This window comes from Lutra lutra, chromosome 9 (genome assembly GCF_902655055.1).
Source record: "Lutra lutra chromosome 9, mLutLut1.2, whole genome shotgun sequence".
Classification (NCBI taxonomy): Eukaryota; Metazoa; Chordata; class Mammalia; order Carnivora; family Mustelidae; genus Lutra; species Lutra lutra.
The window spans coordinates 107,743,927-107,766,622 of NC_062286.1; the positions used below are offsets into that span (position 1 = coordinate 107,743,927).

Sequence of the window (22,696 nt, forward strand, 5' to 3'; positions counted from 1 at the left end):
ACAGGCAGCAGACATGATCTCTGTGACCCAGATGCCAGAGAGCATGCCCCCCACCCTCGACTCCCTGCCTCTGGGCTGCTGGGAGAAACCTGCCACACAGCTGCGAAGTTAGTTCTACAGACTTGTTAGCCACATGGAGGCTTCCAGAATGATCGTTTTCATGTTTCTTAGACCTAGGCAGAAAGCCTACTGAACTATAGTGAACGACCTGTCGGCCTGCGCCTTGAGGATTCCCTGGACTCGGGTCTGGGTTGTTTGTTACCTGCCCCAGAGATGCTGGACGCCTGTGAGCCATGTGTTTAAATAACTGCTTTATTAAGGTCTCGTAATCACATGGTAATAGCTCGCTACACTTCTTAATTGAATCAGCAGAGCAAACACACAGTTAATGGGACATTTTTGTCATTCTTTGGTCTGTGTTTATTTGTAAAACTTACTTAGGAAAGTGTTATCTGCGAGTGGTTCTGTGCGTGCTGGGGTGTAAGTCTGCAGGTATGTGGGCTTGTTCAAGGCTTGTCCTGCCCACACGACAGTTAAAGCCAGAGGGTGAATGCCGGGGCGAAGCTGGGAGTCGTGTGGATGGAGCCCCTCAGGAGCTCCTCCTCCCCTGGTCACCTGTTGGCTTTGCATGACCTTGTAAATGAGTGCAGGCCCTGGGCCTAGAAAAACAGGGGTGTGGGTGGGTAAGAACCACAGACTTTGTGCGTAGGTCCTAGTATGGGCTCTCCGAGGTGGCCTTGCCCCTGACAGAGCAGGAAAGGGTTGCTGCTGGCAGGCTTAAGAAAGCAAACCCCAGATTAGGCTGCGGTCCTGACTTCGTGCCTCGCTTCCTATTCACATCCCTCCCCTGGACTCCTGGCACTGGGCATCTGTGTTTGTACCTGGCTCTTCTCTCAGACTAGATGACAAGTGACCTCAGGGCAGGACCACTGCCTACTCCTTGGGAGAGCTGGCTGCCCGAGCTCTGGGTGTGTTCATTCTCGATAGGCACCTTTGAAGGAGCATGACTTAGCTCGGAAGAACCCCCGAGCTACCTGTCTCTAAACTGGGGTGCGTTACTTTCCTTCCTCTGCCCTTTGGGCAAAGATGAAAGGTGAGACGTATCAAGTCTGTGGCACAAGGGCCAGCTGACAATAGCAAAGTTTATCATTCTTCCTAAAAACTACCCCTTGGCTTCCAGTGAAGAGTTGGGAAGGTAGACCAAGTCTTTCTAAAGTAAGACCCAAGACTCTGAAGCCAGAAGAGCAGGCTTGCTCACCTTTACGTGGAACCAAGTGCTTTCTATAATATGTAAAGGGCTTTTGCAAATGGCCAACGATGCAATAGAACACTTGGCAAAGGAGAGAAACCGGTCACAGTTCACAGGAACAGCTACAGATGGCTTTGTAACCACGTGGAAGGGTGCTCACCATCCCTTAATTAAATGCTAATTAAAGTAAGAGCTGCTGCTTTCCCTATCAGGCAGAGATCAGAAAGTTGGATAACCTGTGCAGTGTTGGCATCGCCATCAGGAAACCCAGTTTCCTGTTCAGGTGGAAAGATAGGCCGGCGGGGCTTCTCTCACAGTAGTTTGAGGCTGGCTGGGGATGGACGTGGGTCGGGTGCGCTTCCGTTTCTAGAAGGTCTCTTACTGCTAGAACCATGCACGCGGGCACATGGGTTCGGGGATGTTCGGTGTGGCTCTGCTGAATTGTAAAAGGTCAAAATAAGTATTGCAACTAGGTAAACGTGTTTCGCCATATTCTGGGACGGGGAAATACTACACACCCGTTAAAAAGGATAAATAGATGTAAAAAGGTGGTTGCCTCTGGGGAGGGGGCCAGCCCTTGCACTTGTGTGCCCTTTATTTTTTTTGTCTGCCCTTTTGCACTGTTTGCATTTTGCATGGTGTGCATTTGTGTCCGTTATTAAAAAGAGGCAAAATGGTCAGGGGAGAAGGCTTTGATGTGAATGTTAACATAATCAATGCTTTTTGATTTTTATTAATTGTCTTGCTTCCAGAGCCTGACAGCATTATTGAAAAGGCTTCACACTCGGGCATGATAAACCCCAGCAGGCAGTGGCAGACGCTGAAGCAGAACACGGGGGTTGCCCACTTTGAGTATCAGATCCGTGTCACCTGTGACGACTATTACTACGGCTTTGGCTGCAATAAGTTCTGCCGACCCCGAGATGACTTCTTTGGACACTATGCCTGCGACCAGAATGGCAACAAAACGTGCATGGAGGGCTGGATGGGCCCGGAATGTAACAGAGGTGTGTGGGTCTGTGCTGGGTGGGTTATAATCACTGCTGAGTGGCTGTCGCCATTGGGGTCACGTTCTCTCCCCATCTAGTCAAGTGGCTGTCTCGGGTTGGGGGAGTGTTTGGGCTGTTTTCTAGGCCTGAGGGCCAAAGATGCTGTTGGTGCCCCCCCCTACACACACACACACACACACACACACCCACACCCACCCACCCACCCACCACCACCCACCCACCCACCCACCACCACCCCCCACCCCCCACCACCACCACCCCCCACCACCCCCACCACCACCACCCCCCCCCACCCCCATCACCACCACCCCCCCCCACCCACCGTGTTAGCTGCTAACAGCTCACAGCTGTTCCTTCTCTAGAGCATTGGCCTTGGCCAAACAGCCACTCCATGCCCCTTCCCTCCAGCTTACAGTGTGTGAATGACTGGATGGGGGTACAGAGGCCAGCGCCCCCCGCCCACTCCGTGCTACAGTTCACACTCCAGGGGTTCCCCTGGGATTAGGCTGAAGCCAGACTCCAGCTGAGACCCTTGCTCAGCTCTTTCCCCTGCCCCATCTGCTGGCTGCCTTCAGCTCCTTCTGTACCCAGATCCCTCTCTCAGGCTCTGCTTCTAAGAAACCTGACTCAAAGCAGATGCCAAATGGGACAGGGTTAGCTCCATGCCCCAACTCCTTGATCTTGTAGGAAATGATGACCCCTGAGCTCAGGGTGGCCTCCTGGCAAGGCTTCACGGGGCATTGAGGGGGCAGGGGAGAGTGGTGAACCTGAGCTTTCCGACCCATCACAGCCATGTAAGCTCGAAGATGTGCTTTCGGCTGTCCCAGCCCTTCTTGGGATTCAGGGAGTTAACTGCATAGTCACAGATGCTCACAGCATCATCTGTGGTTTGTACCTTTACGAAGCTTCTAATTCATAGCAAATGGGTAATTTTAGTTGACCCAGAGTAGGCCCTCACGAACATGACTGCACTCTGCCTATTTCACTAATTTGGTAAATTCTTTCAGGATTACTCAAATTAAAAAGGGACTTTTGAATTGTGACGCAGGACAAAGAGGAATTTGCAGGTCTCCTGAGCTTTTCTTAAATCACTAGAGTTCTAAAAGGACGGCATTTCTGGGATCCAAATGATAGAATTGGCAAACGTACTTAAAGTAGTTGGTGTTCTAAAAATCATAACAACTACTTAAAAAACCATGTTTCGTATTTTTTTTTTTTACCATGTGTTTAAATTTGTTTTTATAACTATCGCAGAATTGCTTTGCAAGGATACTTTGCAAAAGTACCACCCGATCTGGCCTCCAGATTAGCCTGCCAAATGAAGCCAGCCCGGTTGGCTTTGTTAGTCCCCATGGGATTTTTGAGCCATCAGGCGTTTTAGGGGTGGGGGCTTAAGGAGGCTGGGACTCCTCTGAATGTGCCCTCCTGGGACAGAGTGGTTGAGGATGAGGAAGGATCACGGCTCCCGTCTTTGGAAAGGGTGGGAATTGACCGGGAGCTGGGTAGCTATTGTTGAGAGAGACTGGATGAGGACCCCTCCCACCCAACCCCCACTCCATCGACTTGCTTGCTTTTGTCCCTGAGTAATATCATGTTTTGAAGATCTGCTAGCATGGCCTTGAAGTTTAAAGCTGGATTTGCTGTTTGGGCACCTCCCATCTTCCTCTCCTTACAGTGGACTTGACATGAGATCTCTTAGAGTTGAGGATTTTGTAGGCTTAATGTACTAGGCCGTTCTCGATGATGGTGCAAGATGGTGCTTGACTCATGTTTGTGTTTGTTTTTTTTGTTTGTTTGTTTTTTTACAGCTATTTGCCGACAGGGCTGTAGTCCCAAGCATGGGTCTTGCAAACTCCCAGGTGACTGCAGGTAAATGACTAAACTTTTTTAAAAAAAATTAATCTTTTAGTGCCAGAGGGGGACTGAATTTATTGCGAATACGCCTCTTTTTCTTAGGAGGACAAGAAAGCTTTAAAAAAAAAAACCAACCACCAAATAGGCACATCCGAAGCTTATTAAATTATACCAGCTGTCTGGTGGAATGTGCACACTTCTCTCTTGGAAGAAAAAAAAACCTCTTTTGGGCATAGTCAGTGACTTCATGTATTAACTGTTCTGTAAATTGATAACACGTTTTTATAATCTTCCTCTTAAAGTGCTAATGGATGAGATGGAGGGATGTGGGTTTCTTGGAGTCCGTCTCCTCCCCCAGCCTGGTTTCCCATCTCCCAGCCCTCCCCCACTTTTCCCATCACTAGGGGACAGCGGAGCATTCTTTAGAATGGGATTAGTACAATCTCCTGGCCCCTTTGCAGGCGGGAGCCAGGCCGGTGCTGAGAGGTTAATGGCTGCGCTGGAATCTTGTCAGTTGAGCCTGATGAATGTAGACTTTTGCTGCTGGCCTTTGAAGTCTGTTCTTTTATGGTCCCGGACAATGCAGAAGCCAAACCGAGACCCACCCCGACTGCTTCGTGATTACGGTTTTTGGAACCTTCTTGAAATGTACATGATGCCAATTTGGGAAGAGGCTTCTGTCAGGAAATGGTGTTGGTGGCTGTGGCATTTTGACACAGTCTCACACTTCACTCTCCCTCCTTCCAGAGCTGAAGGATTGGTAGATTGAGGGGGGTGCCAATGAAAGGATCCTTGGGGCCTATCACTTTTGCTGTAGAAGCCCCCCTGGTCTGAGCCAAGGGAGGCCTATGAAACCATCTAAACCAGTGTTATCTCAAACTCCCGTTTCCTGGCGCTATTAAGATGCAGAGCCTGATCCCAGGGGTCTGGGTGGGCCTGAGTCTCTGCCTTTCTGTCAAGGGTCCCCCCCCACCACCCTGTGACACCACTCTTGCTGGTGGGACCATACTTTGGGAATTGCTGCCCCAAACCTCAGTGCCCATGTCAGTAATTTCCCAAATTAACAGAGGAAGTATTGAAATGCTGATTCCTGGGTGTCACCTCACACCCACTGAATCCTGGGCCAGGGTTTGGCCCAGGAATCTGTATCTTGGTGAGCCCCCTCAAAAGGATCATGCTGCTCAGTGTATGTGGTGGACTGCAGCTTTAGGAAGAATTCTCGGCGGGCGTGGTGGGGCAGCTCTCCTACCGAATCTGTTGCTCTCCTATGCAGCCAGGGGAGGGGAAGGGGGGCACTGAGCTCAGAGGCCTGACTGAAGCGAGAACTAAGGCAGCTGGAAGTAAAATGAAACCAGGTTGATCTGGAATTGTGTCTTCCTGCAATTCAGAGAGAAGCTTATTTTCTGGAAGGCTGGGGTTGGGAGGGGGACGTTCTCATCCTCAGCCCCATTGGTGGAAGCGGAGCGTGTATTTGACAGCACTGCTGTCAAAAGTTCGAGCAGGAATCCACCTGCCTTCACCCTCCTTAATTAAGGATGTTCTAGAGAAAGTCAGGTCAGCAGCACTATTAGCCTCTCTGGGCCTGTTCCGCGCTCAGATGAGTATCAGTGGAGGTCGACTGCAATTTCTGCTACTGTCATCAGAATGGGCACTCCCAGCCGGAACAACAGGCTTTGTTTCCAGAATTTAGCCCTTTCTCTTTCGAAGTCTCCCCTCCCACTCCCTGCCCAGACACGCACTGGTACCCTTATTTACTTAAGGTGCGATTTTCCCCACACATCATTTGCATAGTCTCCCAGCCCATCTTGTTCTGCCTACCTTGAAAGAAAATCAAAACAGAACCTTCTAGCTGAGGAAGTTCAGGTTGTGTCCTGCTCCCAAAATAGTTGAATGGCGAGTTACCTGTAAGCTGTCTTACGGATTATGTATTACAGAGGAGGTGTTTTTTTTTTTTTTTTCCCCTATCCCCACATGAGAAAACTTCTTTGGTTTTGCCGTTCCCAAGTAGACTTAGATTCCTTCTCCTGGGTGCACATGCTTGCTTTATTGCAAGCCTGCCAATAATATCAAACTTAATGATGAATCATCGTAGGAGGAAAGTCACTTCAAATTCTCATGAGAACCTTAATCATATATTATTAAGCTGGGATAACTTTGTGGATGCCTCTTTTAGGGTCAGTATTTTTATTTGTTTTCTTTTGAAGTCCTCCATGGCCTCTTGTGGTTTCTTCTTTATGCTTGGGGATCCAGCTCTCATTAATTAGGAGGTGAGGCTGGGTCCTCAGCTGCCTCTTCTTGCTTTTATTAGGCAAATTGAAGAGGTGTAGCCATCCATAATTTGGAAGGGAGTAAGAGAAGACAGTAAGAATCCTGCTATTTCCAAATCAGCTCCCTCTTAATATCTTTCAAGCTAAGCTAATCAATCTTTTATTGAATGAAACCCCTCCTCCCACTAATTTGAGTGTCCCACTGCTTAAAAAAAAAATTCTGCGGGATTTTTTTTCTTACTGCTCTGAATGATCACAGTCATTCAGACTGCCATTCCGTTTTACATAAAGCTGAACCCTCCATCTGATTAAGTTTAAACCACGTATTCTGGTGGTTCTTTGAGTTGGGTGTGGATGGCTTGTTTGTAGAAGTTAGGAAGTGGTTAGTCAGTGTTCTCAGGGGTTAAGTTGACTCTTGGCCGTGGGTGATTAGCTATTAGTGGGATCCCTATAATTTTCCCATGATAAGGATTAGCTAGCCTGCCTCTGGCTCTCTGGAAACGGAAAGCCTTCCCTTCTTGAGGGTGCCTGTTTTGCAGAGTTATTGCTGAGTGGCTCGGGGTGGGGGAGGGTGCTGGTAGTTCTTATTGTGGCTTTTCCCAGGTCGTGTTCTAGAAGTGCTCTACCCATCCCTGTTCCACGCTTACCCCCGCCGGCACCGGCCTTTCTCCTGTTTGTCAAAGCTTGCGTTTTGAGAGGGTGGTTAAAGTTTCCGAGGGCTTGAAACTTGAGGGGGGAGGGTGGCTGCTGAGACCCTGCCCTCTCCCCCACCTCAGGTGAAGGTTTATGTTTGTGTTTTTGTTTGGGGATCAAAGGCACCATTTGGCCTCCAAAGAGTCCGATTAATGAGGCGCTTATAAAGGAAACTTGACTGTGTTCCTCAATACTAGATAAACTGGGTTGACTTTTTTTTTTTCCCCTAAAGTGAGAAATAAGTATGAAATGAATTAGTGTAAGCAGCCCCGGTAGTGGGTCATAAATTATCTATGGGATTGGTTCCAAGTGCTGTGGCTTCCCTCACTCTCCTGTGGGTTCTGAGACCTGTGCTGCCTCTTTGCCAGAGAAGGGTGCGCATCCCCCCTACCCTCCCCCTTTGATTTCCTAAAGCCTCAGGAGGCGGCTTCCTGCTGCCCTGGGTGTCTTGTTGCATTTTTGCGCACTGGGGTCGTGACTTGCTGTTTAGACAAAGAGCTGGGGCTGCTGTGGAAACGCTCCTGATGGGCCGCCTTTGCGAAGACTTTCACATGGCTCTTGTCACCCCAGAGTCCTTCCGTGGCCTCCGTAGCTGACCGGGCGAACTGATTTATTCCACGCCCCACCCTCGCCCAGCCCTGTGAGCCTGAGAAGAGAGTGGCTTTGTGAGGGCAGCCCCCGCCCGCCTCTCCCCGGACAGCCCTGCTTTTGTCAAGAGTCGCCTGGGAGGGGACCTCAGCCCAACCACTAAAAATGTTTGTTTAGACAGAGCCCCCGCACAAACCTTCAAGTCTTACTGTCCTATCACCAAAAAAAAAAAAAAAAAAAAAGAGAGAGAGAAAGAAAGAAAGAAGACTGGAAACACCTGGACTTCTTATTCTTAGCCTTGCATTTAAATGGCGCAGATCTCCCTGAATGTTCTAAGGACTAAAGTGGGGCATGTGTGCGCTGTCTGTCCCCAGGTGCCAGTATGGCTGGCAAGGCCTGTACTGTGACAAGTGCATCCCACACCCTGGCTGTGTCCATGGCACCTGTAACGAGCCCTGGCAGTGCCTCTGTGAGACCAACTGGGGTGGCCAGCTTTGCGACAAAGGTACACTCCCAGGGGACTGGACCGGGGCGGGGGGGGGCAGGATAAGGGGGCCACAGTTGAACTGAAGGGGTGGGGCAGCTGTACTCGGGATTTTACTTTGATTTATTTTTATTTGTAGGGGCTTTTCATTCTGAATCTGTTAGAATTTGCCTTTAATGCCGTGGTTTGGGATTTTTTTTTTTTTCTGGTTTTATTTTTCAAAGAGGCGGGTGGGGTGGGGGGAGCACTAGAAACAGGGCCGCTCTGCAGCTTGTACGGCCCGCTCTGAGCTGCTGACCTCCCCGGGTCTCTGGCAGATCTCAACTACTGCGGGACCCGCCAGCCCTGTCTCAACGGGGGAACCTGCAGCAACACTGGTCCTGACAAGTACCAGTGTTCGTGCCCTGAGGGCTATTCAGGATCCAACTGTGAAATCGGTAAGTGGTCCAGGTGGCACTAGAGCCCTTCATTTAATTTTCGGGTACACTCAGCTTAAGAAGAAATAACAGCACACTTTAAGGAGTCGTTAAAAGATGAAAACGGCCTTGGAAGCGAAGTCTTACCATCCCAGCAGTTCTGTGGGTCTTTGAGACCTCCTGCAAGCAGCGTGAGGGTCTCCCAGCCAGTGATGCTGCCTAGCATGGGGGATGGAGGGGCTGTTTGCCGCACGGTGACCCCAGCCCTGAGATGCCTTAGAATGTGGCCGCAGACACTTGGGCGAGAGAGGCCTTCCTGTCTACCCTAGACTCAGCTGCTTTCATTTTTCTGAAGTGAGCTGGAACTGGTGGCCCAGGCGTGGGACTCCGCTGCGGGGAGAGGACAGAGGCGGCCCCAAGCGGGAGTCCCTTGCTGACCGCTCTCCTTGTTCTTGCAGCGGAGCACGCGTGCCTGTCTGACCCCTGCCACAACAGAGGCAGCTGCAGGGAGACCTCGCTAGGGTTTGAGTGCGAGTGTTCTCCGGGCTGGACGGGCCCCACGTGTTCCACAAGTAAGTCTGGGCTTTGGCCTGTCTTTTCCTGAGGATCACTGTATTGAGATACGTGGGTTGGGGGCTGGGACCTGGGCTGGGTTCATTGTCAGGTCTCAGTGATGGGTCTGTCTTGGTGGGAGGGGTCCGGCTTGGGCTTCTAGCCTTTACGCCGGAAGTCTCCCTGCATCCTCATCCTTAGTTCCTGGAGGAAACTTCTGCATGGATACCTCTGTCCTTCTTGTGTGCTCCCTGGAGCTCTGCCTCCTCTGAATCGAGTCATAGTTCTTCTCCTTGCAGCCATGGAGAAGCTGTCCGCAGGGAGGCTGTCACCCCTGAATTTGGTTATGGGGGGCAGGGGGCCCCAAAAGAGGAAGCTACAGTGCAGAGTTGTTGTGACTGCAAGGCCTGGCTGCATGGGAGAAACGCCGGGGGGCTGGACTGGACCGTGTAGATGTGGTATCCCCACAGTTTGCCTTTGGGATCGAGGAGTCCACATTCTTTTTTTTTTTTTTTTAAAGATTTTATTTATTTGACACACAGATCACGAGTAGGCAGAGAAGCAGGCAGAGAGAGGGGGGGAAGCAGGCTCCCTGCTGAGCAGAGAGCCCGATGCAGGGCCCGATCCCAGGACCCTGAGATCATGACCTGAGCTGAAGGCCGAGGCTTAACCCACTGAGCCACCCAGGCGCCCCTGAGGAGTCCACATTCTTAAACAAGCACCTGGGTTTCTGAGTTGCAGCCAGGCCTGAGAACCACTGTTGTCAGCACCCCGACAGCCTGGTGAAGAACGGGGCTTTGGGGGTCAGGCCGCCGGGGCTGGCCCTGTGGCCCCGCCTGCCTCTTGCAGGATGGATCATTACCCCACCCCTGCCCTGTGCCCTCTTGATATGGGACAGGAGAATTCCCATGTCTTCTGAACCCATTAGCAGATTCAGAGAGCGAGCCTGGTCCTTCATAAGTGGGCAGCGGATGAAGGAAGAGGCCACTGTAGTCCCGGGCAGAAGTGGGGGTGGGGACCCCAGCTGTGTCATTTTGGGAAAGCTCTGTGAGCTAATAAGAATGAAGTTTTCTACCAGTAAAGACTTCTTTTTCCTTGCCTTTTCTTAGCCACCCTTGAGCCATGCTGAAACTTTTCTTTAAAAATCAAAGGTGGGCAGAGCTAGATGTCCCATGTTACCAGTGGGTCGATGCTCTGGGGAAAGCCAGCTGGCTTTCCCTGCTGCTTAGGTTGGGGATTAAATGAACTGGGGCAGTGGAGGATTTAAAGCTAAAATCGGGCCTTACCGTCACAGCAGTCCCTTAGAACAGGTGTCTGGCTCTTAAGTGAAGGCTCCTCATGTGAGGGTTGGCATTAAATGATGTAATTGTCAAAGGGACGGAGATTAAATTGCCAACCCTTTTCCCTTTTGTCCAACAGACATTGATGACTGTTCTCCAAATAACTGTTCCCACGGGGGCACCTGCCAGGACTTGGTTAATGGATTCAAGTGCGTGTGCCCACCCCAGTGGACTGGCAAAACGTGCCAGTTAGGTAAGGAAATTCCTGCATCAAGGTTGGCTTTGATGAGCCTGGCTGTTGGGGGAGATGAGCCTGTGGGTAGTGGTGTGGGTGTGCACACCATCGTGTTAAAAAGTAATTTATTGTCAAGAGTCCAGCGGGCCTGGGAGAGAGAACTCGAATGCAAATGGCCTAGCTCTTTTAGGCCCTGTGGGAAAGTCGTGGGATTCCTTGAACCATGTCAATCGTCTGTCCAAGGAGCGTTCAGCTGGGTTGCAAACGGGGATGGTCTCATGAGGAATGAGCTGTCTGCATTCTTCCTGCCACATTTAAATCCCAGCAACTAGGCTGCTCCGAGTTCAGTGCCTGGTGGCTTTCTGCTCTCCTGTTGGGGGCCAGTTGTTAACCAGCAGCCGGAAAGTTATCAATTAGCATTCCTTATTGGGTAGTGGCTAGGGAGAGGGATCAGCTGTTCCAAATAGTGGGAACCTAGTATCTGTGATTTAGCTAGGTTATTAAAATGTCTCCTGGTTCAGAGAAACTATCAATAGGGCTGGGGGCGGGGGAAGTGGGGGTAAATCTCCATTTCTCACTGCCCTTCCACATTTCTTTCAGATGCAAATGAATGCGAGGCCAAACCTTGTGTAAATGCCAAATCCTGTAAGAATCTGATCGCAAGCTACTACTGTGATTGCCTCCCAGGCTGGACGGGTCAGAATTGTGACATAAGTGAGTACCTTTGTTTCGATTTTGATTTTTGTGAAACTGAGGTACTGAAGGCTTTCTAGGCCTGTACGTCCGCTCCAGCTCCAAGACTTGTGTGGTAAAAGGAGAACCTCGGAGAGGCAGTATTTTTGGAGAGGGAGGGATCAGTGCAGAAGGGAAAACCTGGCACTTTATCAGGCTCCTTAGCCGGTAAAACAGCCATGTGCTGATAAGGTGTCTCAAACAATGATGTGAAGTTCACTTGCTCAGTCTGGAGGAATGAGGGAGGGTTCCCACCCAGTGTAATAACCTTATGCCAGGGGAAGCATACAGGAACTCTGATTTGAGGCTTTTATCTATCCTGAGCAGAGAACACTTTTCAATTAAGCTCAACTTCAATGGAAATTGCCTCTTTAATATGATGACTTGTTTATTTTTCAGATATTAATGACTGCCTTGGCCAGTGTCAGAATGACGCCTCCTGTCGGGTATGTAAATCTTAGCTTAAGATGAAAACCTTACTGATTGACAAGAATCTATAAGGTGTATGTGACCCTGGGAGAGCTTGGTCCCTCTGAGATTTAAAAATGCAGGTGGAGAGTGATTCTCTGGAAGTTTCATTTGGGCTCATGTTACCCCCCCAGCCTCTTGGGAGCCATGTCGAAGGCCTGCACATAGAAATTCCTCTCAAACATTTCGAGAGGCTGGGCCCTGAGCGATCACGGCGGATCAGCGGAACCGCGGCAGTCATGGGGGACTGCCGCAGCCCTGTTTGCGGAGTACAGAGAAAAAAGCCTGTCTTTCTCCCCCCTCCTTCTCCTCTTCCAGGATTTGGTTAATGGTTATCGCTGTATCTGTCCACCTGGCTATGCAGGCGATCACTGTGAGAGGGAGATCGATGAATGCGCCAGCAACCCCTGTTTGAATGGGGGTCACTGTCAGAATGAAATCAACAGATTCCAGTGTCTGTGTCCCACTGGTTTCTCTGGAAACCTCTGTCAGGTGAGCAATGCTAGAACCTCCATATGCCAAGTTTCTACAGCAGGGCTCCCTCCTCTTCCGCCCCCCTCCTCTGCTCCCTCTCCCATCCCCTTCCCTTCCTCACTCTGGAGTCACCATGAAGTCTGTTAACATCCACTGACCAGGGACTTCTAGGTGAACGCAGGTGGAAGGACACCGAGGAGTGGTTTTCTTCATCGTGTCAGCAGCCTTTCGATTTGACTTTGTGCCCCTGACCTCTTCCACTCCGCCCTGTTTTGCCCATGCATCCCTGGACAGTCTCTAGGACATAACTATCATGTAGGGTGCTCTCCTAATAGAAGGAGGTGAAGGGGTCAGATTCCAGCGCCTGCCGCCCCAGAGCAGTTATAATCACAGCTCCGTTTCTTCTCCCCTTCCCTGCTCCTGGCCCCGCAGCTGGACGTGGATTATTGTGAGCCCGATCCCTGCCAGAACGGCGCCCAGTGCTACAACCGTGCCAGTGACTATTTCTGCAAGTGTCCCGAGGACTACGAGGGCAAGAACTGCTCCCACCTTAAAGACCACTGTCGCACCGCTCCCTGCGAAGGTACTCCCTGCCTGCCGCCCTGGGTGGCCGCTGCCCCTTGATATTCTCAGAGGCCGTTCAGATGAGATGGAGAGACCCTAACCTGACTGCTTAGGGAAGCCAGAACATGTGGAAGCCGTTTATTCAGGCTCGGCTGGTGGTAGAGCCAGGTCCCCAGGTAGCCCAGGGGCGAGCATACCTGTTCTGCTTTGCAGCACAGAGATGGCCCTCAAAGCAACACTGCCAGAACTTTCTGCAGCTGTGGAGATGTCTGCTCTCTGCACTGTTGGGGACATTAGCCCCAGGAGCCTTGAGTGTGACTGGTACGGCTAGATAGGGGGACTTTACTTAACTTTAATTCGCCAAAATAGCCACACGTGTCTCGGGGCTGTTGTAGTAGGTGACACAGCTTTACAGGTTCTTTGTCCTTCCTGCTAGCTTACGTATGATTACATAGGAAATGAAGCTGTCCAGCTTCCTTTAGCAAGCTTCGGCCAGGCTGAGGAGATGTCACAGGGAGGAGAGGGGCCCACAGACATGTAGGCTTCTTAGCTACCTCGGGGGAAAATGCCTTAAAAACAAAATTCTGTCTGCCTGGAGTTTCAGCTTCGCCTGTTACAGTGTGACGTGGCCCACTGCCAGAGTCTCAGCCCCAAGGTGCCTCTTGACTTCTTACCCTCATGAACCAAAGGGTGCCTGTCTCCAGGAAAGCAAGCTTGGTGTAGGTCCTCAGTTTAGGAATGCCATGTCTCGGGGGTCCGTGGCCGTGATCTAATCCCGAGTCTGTCTTCTAGTGATTGACAGCTGCACAGTGGCCATGGCTTCCAACGACACGCCTGAGGGGGTGCGGTATATTTCCTCGAACGTCTGTGGTCCCCACGGGAAGTGCAAGAGTCAGTCGGGAGGCAAATTCACCTGTGACTGTAACAAAGGCTTCACTGGAACATACTGCCATGAAAGTAAGACCCCTCTCAGGGGATGGGGCACGGCGCCCCCTCACCCCGCCTCCGCCCAGCTCGGGGAGCATTTGAGCTTGAGTCATTACAGTTGAGGCCAGTGAGGCTTCCCAGTCCACCCAGGGCCTGAGACCGAGTTAGGTTTAATTTATGAGCTCACTGACGCCTCTGACCCTTCAGCACACTTATGTTCTGGAATCTTCCTAGTTTGGGCGGTCTCGCTTTTCCGTAAGAATTTCTTCCCTGCTCCCTCCAAGCAGCTTAGCCTCTGAGGCACTAAAACAGACAAGGCATCCTCTGGAGGCTTCTGCCTGATGAGCAGCCTGTTGAACTCGAGAAAGGGTCCTGATGGAGTTGGCCCCTCATTTTCTCAGGAGGTGGCCCCGGGACCAGTGCCTGGCTATGGCGTCAGGGGTCCTTCACTCACCAGCTTTTTGTCTTCGTTTCACAGATATTAACGACTGTGAGAGCAACCCCTGTAAAAATGGCGGCACTTGCATCGATGGGGTCAACTCCTACAAGTGCATCTGCAGTGATGGCTGGGAGGGGGCCTACTGTGAAACCAGTGAGTGTGTGGTCTTTTCTGGGCCAGACAGCTCTGGGATGCTCGGTGTGGGGGGGGCGGGGCAGGGGAATCCTCACAGGAGGCTTGTCTTTTTCATGGGAATGAGGCCCTGAGACCCTAACTGTTCTTGTCCTAGGATAGCATCGCCTGTGTCCTGTTAGCGTTTGTGAGTGCCCATGACAGGCCTCAGGGAGGAGCTTCTGCGAGGAGCTGTAAAGGCAGACTGTCATTAGGATAAATACCCCTGCTTGCGGGGAAAGTAATCCTCTTTCTGTTTTGATTGTAATTTGTGCCTGTGCTGACGTTAACTTCCGTGGCAGCGACAGAGGCCTCTCCCTGTCTTGCCACCTTGTGGGGTTACGAGTAACCCAGCTGAGGGCTCCTTTCCTCCTGCTGAAGAGTGAAAGTGTTGAAGTCCCGGGATTGCTCAGCTGGTCTTGGACCTCGGAGTGGAAACCAGCGGGTGGAGGTGGCCATAGGAAGAGGTGCGGTTCTTCCAGGCCGTGAACAGTTCTGGAAACTTCTTGAGCTGGGTGTCTCCTCTTTGATTCTAGACATCAATGACTGCAGCCAGAATCCCTGCCACAATGGGGGCTCGTGTCGTGACCTTGTCAACGACTTTTACTGTGACTGTAAAAATGGGTGGAAAGGAAAGACCTGCCACTCACGTAAGTGGTAGCTGGCGGGGGTCCCCCCCATCCCCGGAACCCCTCCAGCCTTCCCTGTTTTCTGTGAGGGGGGCTGGCCAGGGGCTCACATGGAGATCCCCCTCCTTCAGGTGACAGCCAGTGTGACGAGGCCACGTGCAACAACGGTGGCACCTGCTATGACGAAGGGGACGCTTTCAAGTGCATGTGCCCTGGAGGCTGGGAAGGGACGACCTGCAACATAGGTAGCTTTCTGCCCCACATGGGGTTGGCAGTGGGCGTGGCCGTCTTGACACCTAGGACTGTTCTCCTGGCAGGTCTGCTTCTTGGCTCCCGGGACTGTCCGTGGAGCCTCAAGGAGGGTGGTCCTGTCTGTTCTTGTCTTGTAGCCCGGAACAGCAGCTGCCTGCCCAACCCTTGCCACAATGGGGGCACCTGTGTGGTCAACGGGGACTCCTTCACGTGTGTCTGCAAAGAAGGCTGGGAGGGGCCCATCTGTACTCAGAGTGAGTGTCCCTCTGCCCCACATGCCCTGAACTCTGCAAGGGCTGCAGGAGTGCAGGCTGACACCCTCAGGGACTCGGGATGGAAACCAGAAGCAGAGCTGTTTGATGTCTGCTTCTGCTTCACCTGGGTCTGTTCTAACGCACTTGATGGACTGCAGCTCTGACCTGGGCATGAGAAAGTCGCCGAGGAGATAAGTGGAGACAGATGGTGTCTGCGCTCCCAGCGTGGTTCTGACCAGCAGCCTGTTTCCTTCCCTTCTCACAGCCCCCTACCCGCCCTGAGCAGGGCCTCTTCCTGTGGGGTGTCCCACGGCATAGGGAACAAACTTGTGGCGCAGGCCTGGTTCCAATTGAACAGAGGTCGTCAGCGTCTTTTGCTGGTGTAAACTACGACTCTATCAGACAGGTCTTAGGGAAATAAGGGGTATTTCTACGTACGGTTAAAACTGCTTTGCCGGATGAAGGCCTGAGTGTTAAGTTGTCTTTTTACTTTGCAGATACCAACGACTGCAGTCCTCATCCCTGGTAAGCATGACCACCTTTGAAGCCAGCCTTTGTTGGCTGCATTGTGCATGGGTATTCCCCAGGGATCTTGCCTGGAATGCAGGTTCTGCTGCGGGAGGCCTGGGTGGGGCTGCAGACCCTGCCCGGGGCACATGCTCCCAGGAGACACTGGTCCGCTGGTCCGCAGACCACACTTTAATCAGCCAGGCTGTGTCTCTGTTGGGAGCTGAGACTTTCCACCTTGGCTGTCCACGAGGATCATCTGGGGAGCTTTTAGAAGTTCGGATACCTGGACTGCAATGGAGACCTGTGACTGAGAGCCTCTGGGGGTGGGACCTGGGCACTATTATTTTTAAAGCTCCCCAGGCAATGGGGAGTGTGGCCAGGGGTGAGAGCCACCTAATGTAACTGGCATGGTGCCCCGTGAACTGGCTGGTGGAGTCGTGGATCCGTGGATTGGGAGGTCAGTAACTGAGGCAGTCTTTGCTTTCTTCTTAGTTACAACAGTGGCACATGTGTAGATGGGGACAACTGGTACCGGTGCGAGTGTGCCCCCGGCTTTGCTGGACCTGACTGCAGAATAAGTAAGGACCAGGCCAAGTTGGTTTCCCCAGTGGTGTTCTTGCCCCTAACTCCCAGCCCTCAGACCAACACTTTTCATCTTGAAAATGGTTAAAGTCACTCTTCCCTTTAGCCCCGCCTGAGAGGCATAAAACGTCCCACCTCCAGCTGGGATTAAGGTTCTGGCTAAGGCCGGAAGCTCCCAGGTACCTGCTGGTCCTTCCCCGGGTAGTATGGCCCTCGTCCAGGGGAGGGAGTTTATCAGCCACAGAATTGGAGGATTAATCCATTCTGAGGCCGCAAGGAAAGAGCGCTTTTCCCCTTGACTACACTGAAGTCATTGACACGTGGACGTAAGCCACAGAGGACAGAGCTAACGGCAGTGGATGGGACTAGGGTCTAGTGGTTTCCAAAGGTTTGGTCAGGCCTTGGTGAAATGATTAAAATGGGAGGCAGGCAGTACAGTTTTTCAGGGTGCTTAAGGTTTTTATTTTGAGCCCTTTCCTACCTTTTTATATGCCGTTTAGTTTAGGGGGAATAGCTGTAATTTTCATTCTCATCCCCAAATTATTTAAAATTTTACTAGTGCTTGAGTCTGGGACCGACTGGTCTTCAGCACTAAGTTGCAGTAGATTTGGTCTATTTCATGTTTCTAAATTGTGTTGGCAAACTGTTGCCTTGATCCACAGGCTCTTTTTGTAAATAAAGTTTTATTGGCACACAGCTACTCCTTTATGTACTGTCTTAAAGCTGCTTTCATGCTACAACAGGGTTCAGTAGTCATGACAAAGCCCATATGGCCCGCAAAGGTTAAAATATTTGACCCTTATTAAGAACTTTGCCAGTCCTTGCTCTAAGTTGTACCATCTGATAAAAAGGAACCTATTTCATCAAAAATTGCTGCCTCCTGAACTGACCCTCAGCTGCTCAAAAGTCAGGCTAATGATCTTTGGGGGGCAGTAACTGGTGCTTTTTGGGGTACTGATGATCAATTTATTTAGGTGCTGGTTACGTAACTCATTAAACTTATACTTAGGTTCTATATGCTTTATCTGTGTGTTAGGTTAGTAAAAACTTAGAAAAAACATCATTGCTTCCCATTGGATCCTAAACTTAATCTCCACTTCTCCTAGACATCAATGAATGCCAGTCCTCACCATGTGCCTTTGGAGCAACCTGTGTGGATGAGATTAATGGCTACCGGTGCATCTGTCCCCCAGGGCACAGTGGTGCTAAGTGCCAGGAAGGTATGTGGGTCAGGCTGCAGCTGCCCATGGGGCGAGCGGGCCCTAGTCACTGCAGTTACCCTCTGACTGTTCCCGAGCGCACACTGTGCTAAGGGAGAGAACATGGAGGGGGGATGTGCAGAGGGAGTCACGGGGACCGGGGGAGCTTAAGGGACCCCCTACGAATAGGGTAGCTGTTTGTAGTCTGGCTCTCGGGCAGTTGTGCTCTGTGACAAACCATCCCAAGACGTGGCCTACAGCAGGCATTCATCGTGTTGCTCGGGGCATGCAGGGCAGATGTAGTGAGAATGGGCTGCAGGCTGGGCTCAGGTCTGTTCTGGGTGCTTCCTCCCACCCTGTGGACCAGTAGCTCTATCTGGCGAATGGCCAAGCCCAGCTGTGAGCGACTCTGCTCACATCATCCCCACAGAAAGGCGGCCCTGGTACAGCCGGGTGGTCATGGGACCACGTGCCGAGGCAGCCGGGGAGGGAAGAAGACCTGTTGTCCCGGGGCAGAGCTGTAATCCCTCCCTAACAGGGAGGAGGTGAAGAGTAGAGTGCCCAACAGAAAAGGACACTCCTTCCACTCAGGCATCCTACCTTGCAGTTTCAGGGAGACCTTGTATCACCGTGGGGAGTGTGATACCAGATGGGGCCAGGTGGGACGATGACTGCAATGCCTGCCAGTGTCTGAACGGAAGGATCGCCTGCTCCAAGGTACGGCGGGGCCTGTGCCTCTTGCCCACGTGCCGGGTTTGCTGCTGCCCGGCGTTCCTCCTGAGCTGCCCTCCCCATCTCTGTCTCTCTTTCTCTCTCCATCTCTGTCTCTCTCTCTCTCTCTCTCTCCAGGTCTGGTGTGGCCCTCGACCTTGCCTGCTCCACAAAGGGCACAGTGAGTGCCCCAGCGGGCAGAGCTGCATCCCGATCCTGGATGACCAGTGCTTCGTCCGCCCCTGCACGGGTGTGGGTGAGTGCCGGTCTTCCAGTCTCCAGCCGGTAAAGACCAAGTGCACCTCCGACCCCTACTACCAGGAGAACTGTGCCAACATCACGTTCACCTTCAACAAGGAGATGATGTCACCGGTACGGAACCAGCGCTTTTTCAGTTAGGCCTGGCGGTGTGTGTCTGCTTGTTCTGAAGCAGGAGCGTCCCCAGCTAGGCGCTTGTCGAGCTTCCATTCCTGACTTCCAAGGAAACCTTGGCTGTTTTTGTTTTTTTCCCTCTTCTTTCGGTATCTTACATGTGTGGTTTTCAAATGTGATTCTAGGGTCTCACCACGGAGCACATTTGTAGTGAACTGAGGAATCTGAATATCTTAAAGAACGTTTCTGCTGAATATTCCATCTACATAGCCTGTGAGCCGTCCCCGTCTGCGAACAATGAAATACATGTGGCCATTGTAAGTACGAGACCCATTCCCGCCTCATCACTTGGTTGTGGGTAGTTCGCAAACCAGTTAGCCACTGTTCGGACAGTGAGGTCGCTGCGAGTGAGCGTGGCACACGCGTTCAGTGACTCTTAGTAACGGCTCCTGTGGAGTGTTGCCCTGACCGTGCATCTGACCGTTCTCCTTTTTCCAGTCTGCCGAAGACATCCGGGATGATGGAAACCCGATCAAGGAGATCACTGACAAAATCATAGATCTTGTTAGTAAACGGGATGGGAATAGCTCGCTTATCGCTGCCGTGGCGGAAGTGCGAGTGCAGAGGCGGCCTCTAAGGAACAGAACGGGTAGGTGGCAGGTGGGGACAGTGCCCCGGAGGGAGGACTGTCTTAGGTCTTGGCTCACCACCCAGCAGGTGGGGCATTAGCTGACAGTTTCCCCTCTTGAGGACCACCCCCAGCCCTGACTCCACCGTTTAACTGGGGAAAACAGAGGCCAGCTGCCATGACTAAGGTCCTGGGGTGATGGGCAGAGGTACCTTCTTTCCTGGCCAACACGCGGTGCTCTCGGAAGCCGGCACCCCTGCCGAACACGCACCGTCTCTAGATACACTGCGGAGCCCTAGGGCAGAGCACTGCTGTGCCCTGAGCTCATGGCCAGGCAAACCCTGCTGTGGCATTCTGTTGTCGTGGGACAGTCTGGCCTAAGCACCATGACACACGGGTTTGATAGGCAGCCTGATGGCCCTGCGGGACAGCCACGCTCACCTTTTGACCCTCATTGTTCGAGTGAGGTGAGAAACTGGGTACATGAGAATTATGGGATATCTGAGCTGTGCGCGCTCCGATCGGGTTGCAGGTCATGCTGCAAACCAGATCCTCTAGTGAGCTGCGGCCCGAGGAGCCAGACTCTCCTGGACTGAACCAGATGCTCCTCTCCACACGGCCATCAGGAGCCTCGAGGAGCTGCTGCTGCGCCTGGTCTCTGGGGACAAACGTGTCAGGGTCCCCAAGGGCCCTGGTCCTGTACTTGCTTATCAAGCTGTGAAGTGACAATATGTGGTTGTAAAAAGGGACTTGTCCCCATGGCACCCCTTTTAGGAATGATGGGCAGGAGCTGCACCAGTGTTGGTATTCTGTTGTTCATGTGATGGCTTTTTTTTTCCTTTCCTTCTGAGAGCTCATTGGTTTTGTGTCCGCCTTACAGATTTCCTGGTTCCTCTGCTGAGCTCCGTCTTGACTGTGGCTTGGATCTGTTGCCTGGTGACGGCCTTCTACTGGTGCGTGCGGAAGCGGCGGAAGCCCAGCAGCCACGCTCGCTCGGCCTCCGAGGACAACACCACCAACAACGTGCGGGAGCAGCTGAACCAGATCAAAAACCCCATCGAGAAGCACGGGGCTAACACGGTCCCCATCAAGGATTACGAGAACAAAAACTCCAAAATGTCAAAAATCAGGACACACAACTCGGAGGTGGAGGAGGACGACATGGACAAGCACCAGCAGAAAGCCCGGTTTGCCAAACAGCCAGCCTACACGCTGGTAGACCGAGAGGAGAAGCCCCCCAACGGCACGCCAGCCAAACACCCAAACTGGACAAACAAACAGGACAACAGGGACCTGGAAAGCGCCCAGAGCTTAAACCGGATGGAGTACATCGTATAGCAGAGCGCGGGCGCGGCAACCGCTAGGTAGAGTCTGAGGGTGCTGGGGGCTTGTAGTTCTTCAACTCTTCTGTCCTAGTCCAGTCTGAGGCTGTCGTTGACTTAGAATTCCTGTGTTAATTTAAGTTTTGACAAGCTGGCTTACACTGGCAATGGTAGTTTCTGTGGTTGGCTGGGAAATCAAATGCTGCATCTCACAGCTATGCAAAAAGCCAGTCCAAAGTGCCCCCCGCCCCTGGCGCGCACGGCCCACAGCCGCCAGCTCTCGGACCAGGCTCCCCGGACAACGCCCGGCCCCTGGGCCTTGAGCTCCCACTTCTGCCAGCTGTCCCAATGGTGATGCAGTCTTAGGATCATAGTTTTTATTTATATTTATTGACTCTTGAGTTGTTTTTGTATATTGGTTTTATGATGACGTACAAGTAGTTCTGTATTTGAAAGTGCCTTTGCAGCTCAGAACCACAGCAACTATCACAAATGAGTTTATTATTTATTTTTTTTATTGTATTTTGTTATTGTTGATGTTGTTGGGGGAGGGGGGACTTTGATGTCAGCAGTTGCTGGTAAAATGAAGAATTTAAAGAGGAAAAATGTGTCAAAGTAGAATTTTGTATAGTTATGTAAATAATTCTTTTTTATTAATCACTGTGTATATTTGATTTATTAACTTAATAATCAAGAGCCTTAAAACATCATTCCTTTTTATTTATATGTACGTGTTTAGAGTTGAAGGTTTTTGATAGCATTGTAAGTGTATGGCTTTATTTTTTTGAACTTATTTTCTTACTACGTGTTGCCTATAAGCCAAAATTAAGGTGTTTGAAAATAGTTTAAAACAATAGGATGGGCTTCAGTGCCTGGAATACTGGTGGAACTTTTTTTTTTGTACGACGTCAGATGTTTAAAACACCTTTTTATAGCATCACTTTAAAACACGTTTTAAGGACTGACTAAGGCAGTTTGAAAATTAGTCTAGAACAGCAGGTTCTTTTTTTTTTTTCTTTTTTTTTTTTTTTTTCTGCTTTAGACTTGAAAAGAGACAGGCAGGTGATCGGCTACACAGCAGTTTAAGGGAACAACTTTGAGCTTCGACTTTACGTAGCCAAAACGTGAGTGGTTGAATATCATTAAAAATATCAAATTGTGTGAAGTTGGAAGCACACCAATCTTATTTTGTAAATTCTGATTTCTTTTCACCATTCGTATGTAATACTGAACCACTTGTAGATTTTTTTTTTCGTTATCTACTGCATTTAGGGAGTATTCTTATAAGCTAGTTGAATACTTGAACCTTAAAATGTCCAGTAAGATCACTGTTTAGATTTGCCATAGAGTACACTGCCTGCCTTAAATGAGGAAATCAAAATGCTATTGCAAAGTTGAAGATCAAAAAGGCTTATGAAAGTTAATTTCGTTGGTTCATCACTGAGACCGTGAAGATACTTTGTATTGTCCTATTAGTGTTATGAACATACAAATGCATCTCTGATGTGTTGTTCCTGGCAATAAATTTTGAAAAGTACTATTTATTAAATTTTTTGTATGAAACATGGAACAGTGTGGCCTCTTCTGAGCTCATGTAGTTTTGCTTGGCTCTGTCTTGTGCCTCTGCCACCCCGCCGAGTCTGTTCTGGTAACCGGGGTGTGATAAATAGGCCGCGCTTGACAGGGGCACGGAGGGAAAACTGAAAGCCTTTTCAGCCACAAAATTCAGCTGAAGTTCTAAAAAAAAACAAAAACAAAAACAAAAACAAAAAAAACCCCAAAAACAAAAAACACCACCCTGGGCTGCTGTGAAGCCAGAGAGCTGTGTGAGCCC

General features: G+C 50.9%; 1 protein-coding gene across 1 annotated transcript in view; it reads left to right on the plus strand.

Annotated features, from left to right (window-relative positions):
* The window catches only part of JAG1 (jagged canonical Notch ligand 1), a 35,845-nt gene extending 13,416 nt beyond the window's left edge, over window positions 1-22,429 (plus strand). Inside the window, exons 4-26 of the mRNA XM_047746106.1 lie at window positions 2,002-2,256; window positions 4,068-4,128; window positions 8,036-8,166; window positions 8,463-8,582; window positions 9,020-9,133; window positions 10,533-10,646; window positions 11,229-11,342; window positions 11,760-11,806; window positions 12,147-12,320; window positions 12,735-12,885; window positions 13,659-13,823; window positions 14,272-14,385; window positions 14,940-15,053; window positions 15,164-15,277; window positions 15,422-15,538; window positions 16,036-16,063; window positions 16,541-16,626; window positions 17,737-17,850; window positions 18,437-18,546; window positions 18,679-18,912; window positions 19,098-19,229; window positions 19,411-19,561; window positions 20,421-22,429. Of these exons, the coding sequence (XP_047602062.1) occupies window positions 2,002-2,256; window positions 4,068-4,128; window positions 8,036-8,166; window positions 8,463-8,582; window positions 9,020-9,133; window positions 10,533-10,646; window positions 11,229-11,342; window positions 11,760-11,806; window positions 12,147-12,320; window positions 12,735-12,885; window positions 13,659-13,823; window positions 14,272-14,385; window positions 14,940-15,053; window positions 15,164-15,277; window positions 15,422-15,538; window positions 16,036-16,063; window positions 16,541-16,626; window positions 17,737-17,850; window positions 18,437-18,546; window positions 18,679-18,912; window positions 19,098-19,229; window positions 19,411-19,561; window positions 20,421-20,878 (3,218 nt within the window). The 3' untranslated portion in view covers window positions 20,879-22,429. The remainder of the gene's footprint in view (window positions 1-2,001; window positions 2,257-4,067; window positions 4,129-8,035; window positions 8,167-8,462; window positions 8,583-9,019; window positions 9,134-10,532; window positions 10,647-11,228; window positions 11,343-11,759; window positions 11,807-12,146; window positions 12,321-12,734; window positions 12,886-13,658; window positions 13,824-14,271; window positions 14,386-14,939; window positions 15,054-15,163; window positions 15,278-15,421; window positions 15,539-16,035; window positions 16,064-16,540; window positions 16,627-17,736; window positions 17,851-18,436; window positions 18,547-18,678; window positions 18,913-19,097; window positions 19,230-19,410; window positions 19,562-20,420) is intronic.
* Window positions 22,430-22,696: the final 267 nt, after the last annotated feature.